At 35.4% G+C, this 22,808-nt stretch overlaps 2 protein-coding genes across 2 annotated transcripts in view; both read left to right on the top strand.

Moving 5' to 3' along the window:
* Positions 1-15,924, top strand: part of setd5 (SET domain containing 5) — a 195,018-nt gene extending 179,094 nt beyond the window's left edge. Inside the window, exon 26 of the mRNA XM_051112220.1 lies at positions 15,643-15,924. The gene's annotated coding sequence lies outside the window, so the exon portion shown is untranslated. The remainder of the gene's footprint in view (positions 1-15,642) is intronic.
* ppp1r12c (protein phosphatase 1, regulatory subunit 12C) lies at positions 995-18,396 on the top strand. The gene is made up of 21 exons (XM_051112230.1): positions 995-1,104; positions 1,276-1,451; positions 1,996-2,155; positions 3,018-3,148; positions 4,181-4,299; positions 5,591-5,750; positions 7,991-8,135; positions 8,952-9,026; positions 10,665-10,741; positions 10,821-10,933; positions 11,071-11,117; positions 11,211-11,341; positions 12,522-12,609; positions 13,216-13,333; positions 13,477-13,589; positions 15,593-15,642; positions 15,944-15,992; positions 16,082-16,186; positions 16,306-16,356; positions 16,515-16,565; positions 16,827-18,396. Exons 2-21 carry the CDS (start codon positions 1,285-1,287, stop codon positions 16,911-16,913), a joined length of 2,037 nt encoding a protein of 678 aa, XP_050968187.1. The 5' UTR covers positions 995-1,104; positions 1,276-1,284; the 3' UTR covers positions 16,914-18,396.
* The last annotated feature ends 4,412 nt before the right edge of the window (positions 18,397-22,808 follow it).

Genomic DNA, 22,808 nt, shown 5'->3' with positions numbered 1-22,808 from the left:
GATTTAAAGAAGTAATTTTTTATTGAATTTCTCTTCCTTTGACAAAGCATGAGGTGACAATGTTCAGTTTCTTTTTTTTTTTTGGAAATCCATATTTTGAAACCAGTTTATTTTAGATCCAAAATGATTGTTCCCAATGATGCATCCTGAAATACACCTACATACAGAAATGTATGTATATATTTAAGTTTTACCGATTATGGTCTTGTGCTTATTTTAAACACACCATCCCCCGGTTTCACAGACAAGGCTTAAGCCTAGTCCCGGACTAAATTGTAAGTCTGAGCTGTTTCAACTGAAAGAAACTTGCACTGACTGATCTTAAAATATATCAATGTCTTTGTTTTGTCTTAAGATGCACACTAGTAATGTTTGTTTCTAAGGCACGTTTATAAATATTACATAAGTGTCCTAACTGAACTATGGCCTAATCCTGGTTTAGTCTAAGCCCTGTCTGTGAAACCAGGCCCATAAGTAAAAACTGGCTCAGCTCACCCAGATCACCCCTAAATTAGGGGATTAGCATTTTTTTTTAGTATTTTTTTAAACTATATTTATTTTAAATACATGTTTTACAAGAGTTTACAAATGTTTAACAAACAAAACACACATTTCAGTGTTATACTGTATTAAAGAAGACACTTTAGAAAAACCCACTCCTTTTTTCTCCTATTTAGATCTATATTTTGACAGTTTTTTGTTTGTTTGTTTAAATTGCTTCTCCATAACTAGGGCAACAAAGATGTTGATGTTCAATCTTACACTACTTACCTCATTTTCTGTCACGTTCACATTCATATTTATCTGCAGCACATTCATAAAATGTAAAATACGTTTTAAAAGGGAAGTGCTAAACCATGACATTTTGGTGGTACCGTACACTTAAACTAAGTTACTTAAATCATACACCCTAAGTAACTGATGCATCACTTTGGGAGTGTACAACCCCCGGAAGCTGGTAAGGAGCTCTGCTGTGCCCTCTGCAGTCTGGAGGTGGAACTGCAGTTTTGATCTCTGACCTGAAGCCTTAAACGTCATGGCAATTACATAAAATCTTTGTCTGGTTCTTGAACTTTACCGGTCATCGAAATCTCCGATCGGCAGGTATTTTTTAGTAGGACGGAAATTAACGTTAATGATTGGTTTGCTGTTTTTAGCAACTTCCTGTGAATGTGATGAGGAAGTGTAAACAGCACGCATGGAGGGCGTGTCTCTCTGATATATGTTCCTGTAGCTGTGATCATGGGGATTTCTCTTAAAAATATGTGTCTTTAGTGCTGGATTATGGGGGACGCGGCGGTAGCGAAGCGTCGGGAGCAGCTGACGCGTTGGTCGGGCTCTAGTACGGACAGAGAGCCCGCGGTGCCTCGGAGTCGCTGGAGAGGAGAGACGAGCACCGGAGCTCTTGATGGAGGCAGAACAGACACCAATGAGCAGGAGAAAAAAAACAGGTTTGGAGATTCATGACCACAACAATGACAACCATTACAAAAAGAACATTTTAGCATTAATTAGTAATATAGTTCCGCGATGTAAACAAGCATGTCCGAATAAATCAGTTTCTGTGTTTCTCAGCTTAACTCTTTAATGAAGATCTCCAGATTTAGTTTGCTATTTTGGGTGTCAAGGACCATCTGCCATGCATTGGATTACTATCCTGCTAGAATGTATTTACTGATTTGATTCCTAATGGATTAGGAAGTACCAACACAAATTGAAAATACTGTTCCCAGAGCTGATGATTGTTGCTGAAGCTGAAGGTTCCCTTTCAGACTGTAGAAACTGAATTACACAATATTTTTTGTTTATTTCAGTATACTCATTCCAGATCTTTAACCACTGGGCTAGCGCATCTAAAGCCTTTACTCTTTACTCATTATATCTTGCTTCTGTTGTATCATATGTATTATGTAAGAATCTGTTGTAACATTGTAACTGTGTAGTTTTTGATGTGTCAAAATACAATTCCAGACAGCCTGTTTGTCCATCTCTCAGGTGGCGAGTAAGATTTGAGAAGACTGCAGAGTTCCTAGCAGTGTGTGCAAGTGGTGACACAGAGGAGGCGAAGGAGATGCTGAGAGAAGCAAGAGGGCAGAATGGAGAGAATGAAATGGTTAACTGTGCCAACGCAGATGGAATAACAGCTTTACACCAGGTCAGAATCTTACAGCATTTTTAAACCATTTATTGTCTTGATAAAGTGAACAGATAATTTGCCTGATGGCTCCTTGTGCAAGCTACAGTGCTATTTTGCTAAAATGTTTTTAGAAACTTTACTTAACTTCACAGTGTCTTTTATTACAAAACCTTTTTTAAAGTGTGCTCAATATATCGGTACACTACTAGTAATTGCCTGTTGGATATTTAAATGTGCATGCTCATTTCCCCTATTTTAACACTCATTTAGGCCTTGATTTTACCTGGTATTTAGGTGTGTTTTCAGTGATCCGAACTAAAGTGGTTATTCAAGAAGCATTGTTGTTTGTCTAGCATGAACTTCTCAACTGTTCCCCCACCCCCCGGTCTTATTTTAATACACCCTGTTAAGCAAAAATAAAACAAAACAAAAAAAAAAAGGCAATTGAAAAGGTGGTGTGCGATTTTGATCGTAATTTGTGTGTTTTGGTACAACTCATAACAGATCCCATTACACCACCGTTTAAAGGTTTGGGGTTAGTAAGATTTGTAAGCAGCACAATTATTTTCATCTATTAATAATAAAAAGGCTTCTTGAGTACCAAATCAGCATGTTACAATGTTTTTTATTGATCATGTGACATATGGCCACTGAAAATGGAGCTCTCACATTAGAGAATAAATAAAAATGTAAAATATTTCACAATATGTATTGAGATGTATTTTTGATCAAATAAATGTAACCTTGATGAACATAAAAGTCTTCCTTTTTCAAAAACATTAAAAACCTTTACCATAATAAATAAGTAATGTAGTATTTTAATTTGAATGCTTTTTTGTAAATAAAAAACTGATGGACTGTACGTGGTGTTCTTTCCCAGGCCTGTATCGATGGCAGTATGGAGATGGTGGAATTTCTTCTGTCTCAGGGTGCCAGTGTTAACCAGGTAGACAGTGAGGGTTGGACTCCTCTTCACGTCGCTGCATCATGTGGAAACCTGGAGATAACAGAGTATGTTATGATTGAATTTAATGATTATATGTTTAAATGAATGAGTCTGTGTCAAAGTTGTCTAATATGCTAATTGTTTAGCTGGCTTTGAAATTGCCGACTGTGTTAAATGTGATTGAAATATGTTCCTAGATTAATTCACAATATATAGCACGGTCTAAAGACCATTATTTATTTTAGTAGTATGTTATTACTATGGCTATGAATCAACTAAATGTAATTTAAAAAAGAATTGCACCTAATATTAAAATTTGTTGTTTTGTTGGAAATAAATATGCACTTTCAATCCCCAAATTAATGTAACGTTAGCAAAATTCTTTTGATACAATATTTTTCAGCTAGTTTTACAATATCTACATGGCTTTATCTCTTGAGACATATACATGCAGTATTACTGGCAGAATCAACCAGCTAGCCAGACAGAAACTGCAATGAGTGGGTTTTCTACACATGGTTTTTCCTCCGAGGAGGAGGAGGTTGCGGGCGTGAGTGCAGCAAGTAATAGAGCATGTGAATGGTTTGTTCTGTGGGTCTGGTGGAGAACTGCATGCAAATAGCATGAGAAAACACCACTATTCACTGGAAGTTGGGAAAAAACAGATGCCGCTTTAAATGCATGAATAACGTAACTTAAACTAGTTAATCACAGATATTTTCTCGTTATTTTCTCGCAGTCCGCAAAAGACACACATTTTGATTGATATTGTTCTTTTAGAATATATAATTACTGACATGACAGAACAATACTGTACAGTGAAAATGACTATATTCTTTGATGTGTGATGAACAGATGTTTTATATCAGTTACTACACCTGCTTCAAGCACTGCATTTTTGTATTATACTGCTTTTTGAGAGTTCTTTCAGTAATCATTTTAAAGGTTGATAAGTTGCTTACATTGTGACATTTTTTAAATGTGTTTTTTTCATTTGTGGACAGATTTGTGTGATTTGAGGGATTTAAAACATTTTAAAATATTTCTGCCTCAGTAAGTGCTACAAATACTGTATTCACTGGTATTGTCACTTTTAGATTTCTGCTCAGGCATGGTGCATCTCTCTGCTCAGTGAACTGTGACGGTGATGTGCCAATGGACATTGCAGAGGATGAGGCCACAGAGACACTGCTTCAAGAACACACACTGACACTGGGTTAGTTGACAGAACATCTAAAATGTCACATCATAAATACACTTATATGGAGCTCAGTTAAATTTAGAACTATCAGAAATTAATAGCCTGCCGAATTTACTAAGAAAAAACACCCAACCCAAGTTAGTTTGAGTACGGGTGCAGGACAGAATGTAGTAAATGTGAATTAAAAAGCACAAATGTATGCATTCTGATTATATTTAACAATTTGCAAGTTTTTGACCTCTCAGAGTCAAAAAGTCACCTGATGAAGACTGGAATGCTGTCGCGTCAATAATATAAAAGGATCGTTCACCCAAAAATAAAAACTCTGTTTTGATATATTCACTCTCATGCCCTTTCAAAATGGTATGGCCTTTTGTACATACATTGGAAGTCAATGCTAACCAAAACCAATGCTTACCAACATTATTCAAAATATTTTATTACAGACACCAATTTAGAACAACATGAGGGAAAGTAATATATGACAGATTTTTCATTTTTGGGTATACTGTTCCTTTAATATGGACGCCTGTTTCCACCACTTAATAAAAAATGAACAAAGGTTATTGCGACTTAAAAAAAATTCTCAGAATTGTGAGATATAAACTCCCAATTCAATTTTTCTTGCAAACGCGAGTGTGTATATCACAGTTCTGACTGTTCTTGCAAATTGCGAGTTTATATATCACAATTCTGGCTTTTTTCATGAAATTCTGACTTTTTTTCTCAGAATTGTGAGATAGAAACTCACAATTGTGAGTTATAAAGTACAGTTTTGAGGAGAAATGAGACTGATATGTTTCTCAGAATTACGAGTTTATTTCTCTGAATTGCGTGTTTATATCTCGGAATGCTGACTTTATAACTTGCAATTACGAGTTTATGTCACATTTATATGAGATGTAAACTCACAAGTGCAAGAAAAAGAAGTCAGAATTGTGAGAAAAAAGTCACAATTACCTTTTTTATTTTTTAATTCACTTTTATTCACATACTTTAGTGTGTGGAAACAGTATTACTTTTTGGTTAAGTCACACAAAGTAAACAAAACATTTTTACACAGTGTATTGTGTAACTTTTTACAGTATTTATGTACCTTTTCACACACCTTAATTTCCATTTATATTCATTCACAAAATATTTCCAAAATAAGTTTCTAGAAATACACAGATCAGTATATTTACATTAAATTCCCTTATCCAGTCAGCTAGTTAAATAGTTAATAATTGTCCCCATAGAATCTTGCATATTTTATTGTTATATGCAAAAGTGTATTAGACCTTATAATTAGTCCAGCTCTCATCAGGCACAGATGTGGAAGCAGCTAAGCGGGCAGAAGAGGAGTGGATCATGCGTGATGCCCGCCACTGGCTCACAAACGGACTACCTGCTAATCTTTGCCACCCCCGGACTGGTGCTACTCCCTTACATGTAGCAGCAGCTAAAGGATATCTGGAAGCCATTAAGTAAGTGTGAATGCAAAAAGAGAGATGTTTCCTGATGAGTTTCCTCTTGGCATTGCAAAATTTTTACTCGTATGATAACAAGGTCTAAAGCAAGTTATATTCTCAGCAGAGAGTATTACCCCAGACTGCTAGTATCTCTGTGATTAAAACCCTATAGGGGTTTTATTAACCAGGTTAACACCCCATGCTCGTGTAGAATGTTCCGCTACGCCATTGGGCAGTTCTCTGATCACAGAACAGCCATTGTTTGCTTCCTGTCTCTGTGCAAAATGGAAAAGGAGTGGAGGCCTGTGCTGACGTTCCGCAGTTTCCATCACATTGAGTTGTTTAGAGCAGAAGTCACATCAGTTTCCTCTACAATGCAAGATATGTCAGTACTAGATTGAAGGGAAAAACAAATAATTGGTCAGTGTTTAGAGTTTGTTGTAGTCAGTGTGAGTGTTTATCTCTGGTTACTTTCTCTAGATTTAAAAACATCCCAGAGAAAGGGGCATGGAAAGCTGTGGAAATGTGGCAGGGTATAGGATGGGAAGTGGTGAGAAAAGAGCATGGGAAAAATTTTGACAATTCTTATTTTTTTATTTTTTATGGAATGTTGCAATGTATCGGGGTCATTCCATGAAATCTTTTCCTACTGCGTCCCTAAGAAATATTCAAACATAGATTTAATATAACAACAAATCAATTTGCAATTTAAAAACAACAATACTATGTATGCTTTCATCAATATTGCTCTCATCAAAAAAAGTCTATTAAATATTATTTTAAATAATTTAAATAGCATTTATGCTGGTAAGGGTAAGGTTTTTGGCATGTCCCATCACTATTTTAATTTGCAATATAAAGGCAAAATGATATAAAAATCTAAGTTGCATTGTTGTAAATATAGTCTCATTGTTAAGCAATGTTTTTGACATACGTATGCATTTCTTCTATAAAATTTAAATAATTTTATTGGTGTCCACTGATTTCATGTCAGCCCTGTTACCATCATCAAAAAACCCTTGTAAAATAATGTATATTCAAGTGACATCACTTCTAGGAGGTTACATGATCTCTCAACCAGGATTCCAACACTTACAACATGAGCATGTTTCTCTCACATCTCTATAATGTTCTATTTTTGATGATTTATGAGGCTTGCCTGAGGGGGCACCATCATGCAATGTCAATCCTGTTACCATTTTTAAAATGCCAATTTAAACAATTATTTCTTAAATTTAATATATTCAGTATCTACAAGTAAAATCCAAACTGTACAATTTGTGCTTTTGTGAACTTGACTATTAGCTAGCAATTACCAAATTTGTTTGAAATTGTCAAACTGTTACTTCAGGTTTTGACATGTGGGGATGGTCACCCTCGGTATATTATTGAGCTAATGCCTATTTCGTTCAGTGGTATGTGAGTTCTAATTAAACTAGTATCAAGTGACGCTTGTCGGTTAAAAGGGTTGACAAAAAATACCAAAACAAGAGGTAGAAAAATAGTCATACAATAATAAATTACATTTCCTGAGATGGCACAATACCATCTCTTGTCATTTAAGAGTGTCTTCATTTCATGGATATTTAAGAAATATTGATTAAGCTTATTTTATTTTTCAGTTTTTCCAAGTGGAAATGCACCTATTTCATGGTATGACCCCTTGATGTGTGACTAAAAAATGTGAGTGGAGACAAAGAAAGAAGAGTTGATACAAGTAATTGGACAGAAGAGTCTAGAAAGTAACTTACTTGAATAACTTATTTGTCCGAGAGGGCTTTAGTAAACTTTCACTCACAAAAGCATGTTTTTGCTTCCACCACAAAAGGGGTATAATTAATGTACATTTAAAAAAATTGTGGACTCCCTCACCACTCCCCCAAAAAATTGGTTCTGCATAAATCACAGATTTTGTGGATTCAAAACAGAGTGTTTGCTGCACTAATAATATTTTACCTATTACAAATGTCATTATCAAAGGTGCCTAATTTTTGTTTATTCATTTGGAAGTTGTCTGCAAAATCCACTTGGCTCAGAAATTTGAGGGGGCCTGAGTTTCTGTGATTTATTATTTTTTAATTTTATTTTCTTATTTATGTTATTTGGAAAAATTAACTAGAATTCATAAGAGAACTACATTGGGATTTCATGACTCTTTAAAATGCTCACTAGAGTTTAACACAGAGCTTGTGTCTTCACATTGTAGTAAACACTTATATGAATGACTTCACACAGTTTCTTTCATTCTCTGTCAGATTGTTGTGTCAGTGTGGTCTGGATGTGAGTGCTAAAGACTATGATGGCTGGACTCCCCTCCATGCTGCTGCTCATTGGGCTCAAAGTGAAGCCTGCCGTCTGCTCGCTGAGCAACTGTGTGACATGGAGGCCCATAGTAACGGGGTGAGTAACAGAGAACAAATATGTGCTGAACATATAGCAGCAAATTCTGTTGGCCAGTAATTGTTACCTATGAGAAACAAAGCTGTTCACCTGCCTTGAAGGGATAGTTTACCCAAAAATGAAAATTCCAAGCCAGTTTGGCTTTCTTCTGTGGAACACAAAATATTTTGTGAATGTCTCTGTTTTTTTCAATCCATATAGTAGAAGTCAATGATAACCAAAGCTGTTTAAACTATTGGATAAAAGCTGCTAAATGACTAAATGTAAATATTTGTTTTAAACATAGGAAAATAAGTCATACAGGTTTGGAACTACGTGAGGATGAGTAAATGATAACAGTATTGTCAGTCAGGTGAATTACCCCTGTAAAAGCCAAGTCTTCCATAACATTAGATAAAATTGTCCTAAAATATAAATGTAGCCACGTTTATAATCAGTTAGAATCAGTTGATTCTGAAAAAATACAGGATATATATTAGATCTGTATTGATATCAAGAAATATAGTAGCAATAGTCAATATTCTATAATATTAATTAAACATAAAAGCTCAGGAGTAGTTCTAAAAATGGAAAATAAAAGCAAAAGGTAAGGCCTGATATGTAGAAGTAACTGCACAGCGGGAGCCATGCACTCTTAAAGGAAGAGGAAGCGTGGAGCTTCTGTTCTGTGTCAAAATGCACCACAGTTCTGCAGCTAGCAGCAGCACGGCAGTTAGCCAGAGTTCTGTTTCACAATGTGTGTGTGGGTGGGTGTGTGTTTGCATGCATGTTTGGGAAATTATAATAACTGAAATGTTGTTTTGTTTTGTTTTTAAGGGTCAGACTCCATTTGATGTGGCGGATGAGAGTGTTGTATCTTTACTGGAGGAGCTTTCTCAAAGACAGGCTAATGTGAGAGCACACACACCTCTGTCTAACCAACCTGTTATTTTAGACATAAAAGGACGAATTTTACAGCTTACTGTATGTAATGTAGCAGACCTGTATAACTAGTGGACATTTTGAAAAGGCTGTCGGGTATTACTTTTATTATGGTGATTGAAAAAAAAAAAATATATATATAAATATATATATATATATATATATATATATTTAAATATTATTCGCTGAAAGAGACAAATGCCTCAGTTTGTTTTTTGTGACATCAATCACAAAAGAAATTTTGAAATTAGCTTTTTGTCTTACTAAGTGCTCTTGCTTTCTTTTTCTTTGCTTTTGCAATATGAAAGAGAACAGACACTTGCACTCTTGAAATGTGTCCAACTGAACAATATCCGCAAAATCATTTTACTGAACTACTTATCTGCCAATTTTCACTCACACCACTCTCCCAGGCCATCATGAAATACTCTGGTTTCTTTCATGTGTAATTTATATTTGCATCATTTATTAGGACAGGAAACGATTTTGCACGAGTGTTGCAGAAATGATGTGTTCTTGTAGGCCAACCCGGAAGTTACCATCACCCTGGTTCCCTTGACAAAAATTGAATAGGGTTTTTCCATTGGCTTTTGGATCATTGCAGGAAATAAGCCCTGTGAACAAAAAAAAGTTTATGATTCTTAGATGTTCATGTAATTGTTCATCAAGAACATCATGCTCGTAATATTCCTCTCGCCGAAAGACAAAGTATTTAAAACGCTAAACATAGGATGTAAGCGAACTACACCACAGTCACATGACTTCAACGCCATGATCACTGTTTCACACAAATCTTTCAGAAACAATTTCTCTGAAAGATTTAGTTAGAATAGTTTGCAAGAGTGTGATTATTAACACAACGAGGCTGTGAAAAGTGGACTAGTGAGTAGATGAGTTTTCATGTTTGGTGTGATGACGTTTAACAACCTCTCAACTAACAACCTCTGTAGTCCCATTTAGACACTTAGCAATAACCTTTTTAAAGACAAGTAAAAGCTTTAAAAATCACAAGGGGGTATTACTGATATATTTTATGTCTTAGAATAAAACTTAAGACCTTATTTCAGGCATTTCACCAAAACCCATTCAAAAAAACCTACTGACTGTGGGACAAATGAACTGGAAGTGCTAAAATGCTGATGTTTCTGGGTTTTGGCCTACAAAAATACATCATCCATCCAGTACACATCTGTCCTTGTTTGTTTATAATATGAAGCAAATTAAGTGTTTTAGGCCTTTAACACATGAACACACACTCTCAGAATTTTTTTTTTCAAAACTGTCACTGTGGCAGTAACCATTCAAATGGTACCAATATGGACACTTTAGGTACTATTATTAACCATTTAGAAATAAATAAAGTACAAAGATGTACCGTTTTTGTGCTGTAGGGTACCACCCCATTGGCAGTTTTGTGCTGTTCTTTTTGACAGTGCACTGGAAAACTGAATACTTATTAAAGATGTATTTTTGTTATCCTATATCCAAATGCTATATGACAGCATTTGAACTGTTAATCAAAACATTAACTAAATCTGGTCTATTTAGATTCATTATAAGTTAAGACTGAAGATATTAGATATTAATTTTTGCATGTGTTTATTTTAGTGGAGGACTGAACAGGCACTTATTGAGCAACAAAATTCTCAGATCTCAAATGCCAACGCTGCAAACAAGAAACGCAGGTGAGAAAGATGATTAGTCTTTAGTCTTTCAGTCTTTGCAGTCACGAACATCTTCACTCACGTCTCTCTTTCCTCTTAGGAGCTCTGTGTGCCGAATGAGCAGCAGGGACAAAATAACTGTACAGGACCAGTCTAAAGAACGAGGGATCTCAGGAGGCTTGGGACTCAACGATGAGAGAGAAAGCAGCCCAGGTTTTTGTCTCTCTGTCTTTCTTTCTCTCTTTCTCTCTATCTCTTATACAGCAGTATTCAAAATATTCATATACATGAAACATACCTGTACAAGAGTACAGTCTGCTTGATGATGTTTGTTTTGTTCTCTGTTCTAGAAAGTTCAATGGTATCGAGTCCAGAGAGCGTTGTTCCCTCTTCAGGGGTTAGACACACACCCCTCTGTCTCAGCTCTCATTGTCAGAATATCTCTGCCTGTGCTTGTTTAAAGTTTAATCACTTTGTTTGTGTTCTTCAGACCACTGAGGATAAAGAAGTCAAGGTGAATGATCAGGACAAAGCGAGTCGCACAGCAGTTGTACAGCCCACCCCTCAGAGGCGGGAATCACCTGCTGAGAGCCCCAGTAATGCCGCCAGTGATGGAAAGAAGTAAGATAGTTTGATCCAAAGAATTAAATGCTTTACAACTACACTTCTTTTTATTTTCTTGATTTTATGTTACCACTGTACGTAACTTATATTTCAAGTGCAAAGTCTTCAGGATTAGGTAGTACCAAGTCAATACATTTTAATACCAAAATAAAAATTATTTTAACAGTGTAAACTTAAGTAACTTTAATAAGCCAGTTATATACTGAATGCACATTTTGTATTTATTTCTATTTATTTAGTTTTGAAGCTATATTCTCTTCTTGACTGCGTAGAACATGGTTTTATTTTTAATATCTTAATATTTTGGTAACATTTTTATAATTAAAATTGTGTTAAATCTCAAGTAAACATAAAAAGGAGTGTTTAGAAGCATTTTTGCTTTCGTTGGTATAAAAGTTGGTATTGAGAATTGTTAAACTTGTCTAAAATTTCAGTAGTCTGTACTTAAACTAGTAAAGTATCTTCTCTAAGTCAGTAAGTTACTAAGCAGTATGTAATGCAGTATGTAAATAAATGTTACTGTTTAAAGCAGTAAGCCCCAAGAAGCCAGGTTTTACAGTAAAATTAGAACAGCTAAAATAAAAATTTGTATACTTTTTAAGCACAAAAGCTTGTGTAGCACTTGCTCTGGGATGCGCGTCCACGACGCTACATACTATGGAATCACGTCGTCTGTGTACTCCGGCTCAACATCTCATTTTCTCTGACAACTTCAGAATTGTCTGACATCGTCGTACATCGTTGCACTTCCTTAGTTTTTGCGCGTTTGCTTTGTAAACACTGGGTCTGTAGTTCCATATGACCTTTCAATGTGACTCTGTAGTATGTAGTGTCATGGACGCGCATCCCAGATTTGTTAATTTCTATAAATTTACAATTTATATATATATATTTTTTCACCTAAAACGCTCATCTATGCTCTGCGATGTGCATGCAAACTCTGTGTAATCTAGGTCAATACAATTGGGGTGTGTCGAAAAAAACTCCCATCTCATTTTGTCCTTCAACTTCAAAATCGTCCTACATCATTGTTTTACCTTTTTTTAGTAAAGGACGTTTCATTTTCTTTGCATGTTCACTTTGTAAGCACTGGGTCTGTACTTCTGCAGCGATGTAGGGTGATTTTGTAGTTGGAGGCGAAAATGTTGATGAATAATGATAAAATTGTGTCTTACAGGTTCCAGGCTCCAGTGAGAGACGAGGAGTCAGAGTTTCAGAGGAAAGCTCGTTCGCGTCTCATGCGGCAGTCACGACGATCAACACAGGTGTGTATTCACAACCCTAATCACACACAATAGGTCTGTCATCTTGTTTTTCTTTGTAGTTGTGTTGCGAAAGATGTGTTTTCTGAATCAACTGGTTTTAGGGAAGGTCAATTACAATGCATAGGGATAAATTTCACCTTTTATTTCAAAATCATCATAAGAAAGACTTCAGTACAGAGTGGCACAAGACTGCTCCTAAGCATACGTGTACTCCAGAAAAATACTGGTATTCTTCCTGTTGATTTTACTTAATGATAAGAGCATTGCTCACAGTTGGTGCTTTGAAGTATGACAGCAGTTGTCATAAAATGTAAAATTTAAATTTATTCATGCAGTGATTTGATTGCACCTGTTCTGAATTAAAGTTTGTTCTGATATTTTTTGGAGCATGAAGTCAAAAAATAACCATCCTGATACAATATAATGAATAAAACTTATTAAAAGGTTTTGAAAAGAAAGCTTTAAGTAATTTTCCTTTATATTTTCTTAACAACATGTTAATGTGTCATAAAAGAGAAGACAGATATTTTTTATTAAAAATTATTATAAATTTATAATTAAAAAAAATCACTAATATTAAATCATTTTTGGAATTTTGATTGTCAGGGAGTAACATTGACGGATCTTAAGGAAGCAGAACGGAGTATTGTTAAGAGCAGTGAACCTCCGCACCTCAGTGTTCAGCCTGTGAGCCCCAACATCACGATAACACCAGCTGAGAGAGGTGAGTTTCATTACTATTCAGTGTGTCTAAAGCACCTGGAGTTAATTTTTTTTTCTTTTAATTTTTTTTTTTTGCAATGGATCTTTGATCTTTTTGATTCAGTGTGAATTCTATATAGATATTGTGTTTTCTCTCTGCATTAGACACAGAGCCAGTGAAGGAATCTGGAGATGCACAGTCAAGACTAGGAGTGAGAGATCGCAGGAAAGTGAGGAAAGAGAGACGCTCAACTGGTATTGTTCAGCTGGCTGGAGAGGTGAACTACAAGCATTCATTAAAAAACCCAGTGCATTTTCAATATAAATACACTTTTAAAAGTATGATAAAAGTATGATTGTTTGCCGTTTCTCACCAGTACATCACAAAGAATAACAAAAATAATTTTATCAGTAGCTGCGTTGCTTTGGTGTCAGGATGATTTGGAAGTGTGCACCTGAATTTTAAGCAAATGTTGCCCACAACCAGTTTTCTGCAGCAGAACAGGAAGAGTTTGTGGTAGTTCCCTGTTTTATGATAATGAATTTAGCAACATTCATATGCAAATACAAACAGTACATGACAAAGGGTCCATAATACAGACCTCAACACTATAATGACATAGTTCTCCCAAAACTGGTATATGATTTGTTTTACAATATTTCCTTGAAAAACTTCTTTAAAAAAATGCATCAGGCAGGCTTCATCAGTTAATATTGCTAATTTTTTTTAAAAATCATTACATTTATTTTATTATTTTAAATATTTGTTCTGACTTTGATTCTTTAATCTTATGATTGTGATGGATCATAAAATGAAATGTTTATTATAATATAGTTTTTGTAGTGGACTATTGAATATGCGTAATAGGTTTGCACATTGTCATGAAAAAAATTAATGAACCGACAATTATAATAGGCAGCAGCTCTTCACTAATTGTAAACTGCAGTTAGATGCTATTTACACTAAGTGAAAATAGCATATTTTCTCAGCGATAGATGCTATTTACACTATGTGAAAAAGGCAGTATTTTCTTGGTGATATGCTATTTACACAAGTGCAAATAGCTAAAGATTATATTTACACTATTAAAATAGCAGGATTTTCTGCTATTTATACTAAATATTGCAAATGTGGCAATTATCTTCACCTCAGTATTATAGTACATTATAAAACAGTATTGAGTGTAAATTATATTTTTAGTTCATATTATGAAATGGATGCTACATTGGGACAATATAAAGTCAAAACAAAAATTATTCAGACACCAGATATAATTTTTTATGTATTTTTTTACTAGTAAGTGCAGGACACTGTAGTTCATTTGTCTAAGTGAGGATAGCAAAATAAAGTAAACTGTGACATATTATACCCAAAAATTCTTCATACAGTGGATTACCAGTAAAATTGATCACATTTTGTAACCAAAAAAATTTATTTGACACTTTGACCTGACCATGTTTTGTTACATACCTTTATATCAAAGTTATCTGACGCTATCAACATGAATTTGTTTTGACACAGTTCTTGTTACCATTTTTTAAACTATAGCGAATGAACTGTGATAATGTGAGAAATTTTGTAGGTGTCTAAATAAATTTTTATTTTACTGTAAACCCTTCCTACACCTACTCTAACCCTACCTGATTCTCTGTTTTTAACTTTTCAATTAGTTCCTCCATTTTTACTGAAAATAAATGCCTTTCTGATGTGATATGAGATTTGAAAAGGGAGAAAAAAGTTTGTTAAAAGCAGATTCGAACCTGAGTCGATTGCGCCAAAAATGACTATGACATATGCTTTACCAGCCACGCCATGGAGGTTTGTTACACTATAGTCTTTTGTAGTGGTGAATAGCCCAATTACATGTTGGTGGGGGGGGGGGTTAGTGTAAATAGCCTCTGCCAATAAGGCGGGCTATTTGTACTTGGTGTAAATAGACACTCCAATTATAATATTTAGGCAAATTATACACATCTGGGTCACAGAATTAAAAACTGTATAAATGGCATTTATTACATTTTTATTAGTTATGATTTGTCAATCATGACATTTCAGTGGTCATTCAATATTTGTATTCTTGTTTCAGGATTTATTTTGTTGCAAGTTTGAATTCTTTTTTGTACAGTGAGAACATTTTAAACCTCTGATTCCTATTTATGTTTGCAGTTGGGTTTGGTGCCAGTAGTAGTTAAGAAATGACATAATTCAGAAAATTTTAATGCCTTTTTTTTATGCTATTGACGTGGACAGTTATTGATAATTAATATTACTTTTGTTCAGACGGATGATATGGATGCAAATGAAGAGACTGAACAAGACAACAGAGCAAGGTTTGTGTGTGTGTGTGTGTGTGTGTTTTTAAGATTTTGTACATCGCCTGGTTTGTAGCTTCGTCCGAGTGGTATATCCTATATAAGTGTGTACTGACTCTGTAGCACAGTGTCTTGTGTTTTTTGTTTTGCTCGTGATATCTCTTTCCATAGATGTGGGTGCATTGGGGTTTGCCTGTCCCTAACCACAGGATTGGTGGATCAATTAGTGTTTTAAAAAAGCTGCTTATAGGCTCATGTTGCGAGAGTAATATTGCAGCCTTTGTAATTTAATTTTTAACAGTCTTGTTTGTTTTTGTAGTGAACCTCAGTTAGATGATTCCAGACACTCTTCTCTGGATTATAGAAAGGTAATGAATTTTTGAAACCTTAATTCAAATACTAATGAGTGATTTAAGAGCTGGTTCACACTCTTGTTATATTATTTGTGTGTTTTCAGTTGTACCTGCAGGTGTTGCAAGAGAATGGAGATTTAAAAGAGAAGCTTCAAGAAACTCAACTGCAGTTAAATGAGAGTAAAGTTCAGCTGGAGAAACTCAAACAGGTGAGAAATGTTGTTTTCTTGTTCTGAAAACTTAGGATAGGAAAGAAATGTTGAACCACTGAAGTGAGTTGGATTTTATTATAGGTTTTTAATTGTTCTATTTGTTTGAATGTACACAGAATCAAGAGAATGGATCAGACAGACCAGCCCTGCTGGAGCTGGAGAGATTTGTAAGCTCCCACATTTTCACGCTGTGTCACGGTTTGGGTGTCTTTGATTTAGTGATAACAACAGTATTGTTATTTCACCTAATGCACATATGTTAACAAACTGAACCATACTGTAAAGTGTCTGTTTTGTTTTGAATTCTGCTCTATTCTTTATTCAGGAAAAGAAACTTCTTCAGCGGAGAGCATCTGAATTAGAAGATGAACTCAAAGTAAGAGCTTGAGCTTTACAGCATATAGAACTCTTTAGAATTTGAGAATAGATTTGAACATAGTTGAATTTGTTAAATAGAGCTGTGATTAAACTCTTTTGATAGCTAAAAACACAATTAGCATAACAAGCAATAGGTGGGAGCTGTGTAGAACTTTATGTATGGTGGATATGCCAGTTCTGCAGAGCTTTCCACAAAGTTCCATGCATATACAGATTTCATGTGGGCCTGCTCATCTCACTCTCTGTCCCCCTTGTGTAGGTGCTTGTGGATTTGCGTGCTGACAACCAGAGACTGAAAGATGAAAATGCAGCTCTCATTCGTGTCATTAGTAAGCTGTCTAAATGAATCTCTGGGTTCTTTGGATTTTTTTTCCTGAATTCCTTGGGAAAGTTGCTGTCCCATTGTCTGCCCAAAGAACTGCACAGCATTTTTCTTTCCCTCTCTCATCTCTGGGACATATGCCCCTGCCTGGGGTGGTTAAACTACTGTTCTTCAAATTGATATGTACATATCTAAGGCCTTGTTTAGCTGCCACTCTAGACCCATCAAAACTGGAATTTTCAACAACTTTAGAACTCAAGTCCATCTGCTGTTGAGCTGCTCTAGATTATGTTGTTCAGATTCAGGGTGCTCTTGTATTATTGTAATGTTATTGTTTTCCTTTGTGCATTGTGCTTGCTGCTTTTTTATTAATAGCACAGATAAGGCTCATAGCTTTAAAGTTCCTTAAAATTCTGCAGACTAGCCATCGCACTTAGTTAATGCCCTTATTGTGCCCTCACTGCGCTGCACTGATGAGAATTTTATGAATTTGAAGTTTCAGTTCAGGTTTACTGTTCAGTTTAGAGACAGCTACCATTGCAATCTTTGCCTTGTAGCAGGTTCCTTCTAGAAACCTGCAAAGATAGATAAATCAAGATTTTAATATTATTTACGGAATATAGAATATTGTTCATTAATAACAAAAATGATATATTCCAGATCATAGATCTGTAATGTTAACAGAACAGGCTAATGTACATTAAAATAGAAATGAAATTTTAATATATTTTCATATACATTCATATTTGAATGTACATGAATCACTGATCTGTTAAGCAGTATCTAATATGTGTTAGGCTTATTACTAAACTTGCAGTGTTACCAGACTTACAAATGTTTAAACTGAGCTTTTTAATGCAATGGCAATGTCTGCTGGGCAATGCCATCATCATTTTAGCTTAAAAACATCATTTTAATATTTCTTCAAATGGTAAGCAAAAAAGAAAGGAAAACCTGTGCCAAACAGTAACAACATTGCTCAGGGGTCTCTTAGTGAGACAGTAGAAGGTCTTGGGGTAGTGTGTCTTTTTCTCAGCATGTATCTGAATTAACACTGTACTTTAGCTGACTACTGTTCTTTGGACCAAACAGGCATTAGTATGGATCTATTTCTCTGTTATTGCATATTTATGAATATATTATGTATGGTGAATTTTAATGCTGTTGTGTTCTGCCAGTGGTGTAATCTCTTTTTATTAGGAAAAGACACAAAAGTGTTTTGTACTGTGACTATGAGTTTTGTCCTAGACCATACTGGCACAATAGGTCAAAGCTTTTAAAGGTTTACCACTGTTTATTTGTGTTTTTTTCGCTACAATTATTGCTTTCAGGACTTAAGCATTTGTTCATCCAGCAAGTGTATTTTGCCAAAAATGTGCCTTTCTATATATATTTATATATATAGATAGAATATATCTCTGTTGCTTTGTTAAAAATGTTGGAGTCAGTTACTCTCTCTGACCAATAAAGATCAGTGCAAATGGTTGGGTAACAACCATTAAAGCAATCTGTGCACCAGTGCTTTTATCTTTTGTGTACATAAATAATGGCTCGCTAGATATAATTATTTTCAGAGGTCTGATTTCCCATTAGTGGCAGTGGTAGGAAACTTAAATGAGACATAAGTAGTAGACAAATGTGTGGTTCCTAGCAAAAGTTAAGAGTTTATTCATTAAATTTCCTCCTGGGAAACTTTACAGGGTAATTTCATAGCAGCCTTATTGAGTCCTATTACAGACTTTAAATATGGATATGAAATCATGGGTATGAAATATATTTTATTGTAAAGAAATTAGTGGTTATATGAAATAATACATTAAGACATTTGACCTGTCCTCCAGTGCCACTATAACAAGGTAATCTACACACAGTATTAGTGGATTTCCTTATAGGCTGTATTACGTTTAGAATGATATGGACTGGAGTGTTTTTGGGCAATGATTTGTATACATGCATTAGCTTAATTTATGTATTTATGTATGTTTATTTTTACCTTTTACTATAAAGATTGTAAATCATAAATGTTACATTAATATATGTGACCCTGGACCACAAAACCTTAAGTAGTCTTAAGTAGCATGGATATATTTGTAGCAATAGCCAATAATACATTGTATGGGTCAAAATGATCTTTTTTTTTTTATTATTATTATTTTTTTATTTTCCTTTTATGCCAAAAGGATATTAAGTAAAGATCATGTTCCGTGTAGATTTTTTTTTTTTTTTTTGTAAATTTCCCACCATAAATATATCAAAAGTTAATTTTTGATTAGTAATATGCATTGCTAAATTGCTTTTTTTTTTTCTTTTTTTTTTGCACCCTGAGATTCCAGATTTTCAAGGAGTTGTATCTAGGCCAAATATTGTCCTAACAAACCATACATCAATGGAAACCTTATTTATTCAGATTTCAGATTATGTATAAATCTCAGTTTCAAAAAATGTACCCTTATGACTGGTTTTGTGGTCCAAGGTCACATATAATTATTTTAAATGACAATTTGTTACCTTTTAGGAGTATACTTAGCGTAAGTGTATCATGGTCCTAGAGTACCCCTGACAGTACACTGGGTCACTTCTAATTAGAAGTGAGCGTTCCTATACCCTACTCACTCCAAAAGTCAGAGCCCATGAAGTGGGAACTCTTGAGAAAGGAGGGCAATTTATGATGAGGCCAGTCTGGAACACACTTGGCAACATTTTTCCTCATTATCTTGACTTGCTAGAATGTTATCGTGAGTAAAGTGCAGTGTCATTTACACTATTAGCTTTTTTTAGGACAAGAATTTCTTATTTATTTCTGTTAATATTGCTGTTTCAAATAAAGTCTTTTTAAATATTGCTTTTGTGTCTCATTTGAAATAGATTTATTCCCTCATGCATATATACAATACCCAAATTAATATTTCCCAAAAGTCATCAAAAGGTGCATTAGACGTTTTAAAATAAATCACGAGGACCTGCCAACGTGGGTCACATGATTATCAATAATTAAATTGCTTTCTTGCTTTCTTGGTTCATTTGCTTACTTTATCACCTTCCCACAATGCTCTTCAATGGTGCACAAATGGTGTTTATATTTTGATGTAGCTGCTGACTTTTTTTTGTGCATGAAGTATAATGAAGCTAATAATCTACAACAAAATAGATAGTGCTATGGTGATAATTTAAGCAAATATTTAATTATTATAAAACTAATTCCTAGCTAAAAATGACATTACAATTGGAAAAAGTTGGCCAGAAACATTTATGCACTGTTATGTTTTCATGATACTGAACACACAGCGTAGTGGGATATCATAGGCAGTGAAGGATACAATTTATGCTGCCGTCAAACATTGATGAGATTAAGGTATCTTGGTAGACAGATGTGATATGATCAGTGGATTTAGGACATGCCTTTTTGCCTTCCTGCCTCCATATGCTGCTTGCGCAGTAAACATTTTTCAGTTGTCAGATGCAGCCTTACAATTAAACGTCCTGAAAACAATAAGAATTGTGGACCCTTGGTCTTTGTCTTACTCCTTTCATTCAGAGAAACAAAGTTACTCTGGGTAACTGGACATTATCATTCAATCAAGTTCCTCGACACAGACCACTTATTGAAAAAAGTTTTAAGCATGCTCTGCAATACTCCTGCAACCCTGGAATATTCCAGCCTAATAATGTGGTTAACAGCCCCTGCTTGTAGAACAGCATGAGTGATATTAGATGCCGTGATTTTGCATTGGCAGTTCTTCACAAAAGTATGAGAGGAGGTCCAACTACTTACTTGCTTACCTAGTGGGACATAAGGCATCCACGATTCTTCTTCTTGTTTCACTGCGAATCAGACTTATAAATGCATTACTGCCACCTATCTCTCAAATGGACCATTGATACTCTAACTACAGTCTCCTGATTAACCTAACAATGCACATTCAATCACCCTTGATTCTTATAACCACTCAGAGTCTTCATAGAGTTTTATCCGGCACTGTGTTCAGCTCCTCCGTCCACCCTCAGCAATCATCCACAATTTGTTTCCACGTGGCTTGATTGTTTGCAGTGTATTGTGCCTAACCCCATGTCAGACCCATCTTTTTCCATTCTGCCATCACTGTACATCTCCATATTGTTTTTCCAACTAGCTGCTGTACAAATTTCCTAAACTGAAACCCTTTTAAACAGCACCCACAAAGATGCTATTGCCCTAGTAGACTGGGCATTAATGGGTGCAGGCTCCCTTCCCTGCATAATGGTATGCCAGTGCGATAGATTTGATGATCCAGTGTGATAGTCACTGCTTAGACAGTATCAGACCTCCTGCTGGCTCCACAAAACGCAGAAATAACTGTTGACACCATCAAACATATCAGGTTCTGTCCAAATAAATGTGTAAATGTCCAAATTCTGTCCAAACATGTACAGGGCAGAGGGTATGTAACCTCTGACATTCTGCTGATGAGGAAAAGTAAGGGGCAAAAACCAGTTAGTCAAAAGGGTAAACATAAGCAGGGTCTGGGGATTTTTGGTATAAATGCCGCATTTAGTTGCAGAGTAACCTCTGAGTAATCTGCACTGAGCAGATTAGTGGCTTAACAATGAATGGAGTTCTATCCTGTCTGATGCTGAAGCAAGAAAGAGAGCAATCTTATACAATAAGATTCTCAAATCTACTTCCAGTAAATGGCTCAAATGGTGATTCACATAATGCATTCAAGAGGGTGACTAAGTCACATGACGGGAGGATAGTCCTAGGGGTTGGGCGGATATGGCAAAAAGAACTGCCAGCAGTCTGTTTTCTCACAATGGTAATAGATCTATGGCAGCCTATCCAAATCTGAATAACCCCTGGCCCAGGGGATGTACACTTCTCTTAGATTGGAAGCACAGCACTGGACTGCAACTGCCTTCACATTTAGATACTCTGGAACATGCAGTGCCCACAGCAAGCACAGATGAATGCAGGCCCGGGTCCAGAAATGAGATGAAGGGTGGGCCAAGTGATATTCGAGTTGGGCCCGGGGTGGGGTGTAGTGGTAAATACATACATTATTTTAATACATAGTGTGTTAAAAGCACATTTTAGTTTATAGGGCCTATTAATAGTGTCTCAGAATAGCACAGCTGAGAACACTATAGATGTTCTTAAGATTATCTTAATAAAGAATAATTTTTAGTACATTAAGTACAAAATTAATGTGTGAAAATAGAGCACTATACATTATGGAACTGCGCATTTTTTTTCACCTGGGGTAGTTTGTGTTACACAGTGTATGCTCATACACTGATTATATTACTTGACCACCGCCTTCAGTGACGTTTAGCATTTTTATAGAAATAAAATCATTTAGTTCAGTTGGAAAGCATACGCTACAATTCTAAACTGAGAGCATCTGTACCAACATGATCTCATGATAATTCGTATGTATTTTATTTGGATGTTAAACAAGACTACACTTTAAATCCTTAAAATAAATAACATTTCTGCAATCGTTTAACCATTCATAATATTTACTTTATTTGCCTTGGTGGGACACAAAAGGCGTTTTCCCCCGACATGCTGTTACTAACAATAGAACCATACAATACACTAAAACATAATTACAAAATTAAGCGATTTTATTTGTGCGCTGAACTCCAAATCTTTAGAATCCATACGACTGCGAGGAACAGACCCAAATTCAAGCCTTTATCTGGCAATCTTCACCTCCATCCCGAACAGCGAATTCAGCGACCGCGACAGCAATAAACCCATGCTGAAGTGCATTTTACAAACTCAAATACTGCCGCACCAAGAAACTACAAGTTTTTATGGCAGGAAAATTGAACCCTCATTGGCTCTCGCCTGCATTTGTCACAGATTACGACATGTGCGTGTTTTTGGTGCGGTGTGATTGAATGATGCATGCGTGCCTTCATGGAATGAATAGGGAA

The sequence above is a fragment of the Labeo rohita genome, chromosome 6 (genome assembly GCF_022985175.1).
Source record: "Labeo rohita strain BAU-BD-2019 chromosome 6, IGBB_LRoh.1.0, whole genome shotgun sequence".
In the NCBI taxonomy this organism is placed as follows: domain Eukaryota; kingdom Metazoa; phylum Chordata; class Actinopteri; order Cypriniformes; family Cyprinidae; genus Labeo; species Labeo rohita.
The sequence above is the reverse complement of the archived record's forward strand: the minus strand, read 5'-3'. Positions and strand labels throughout refer to the sequence as shown.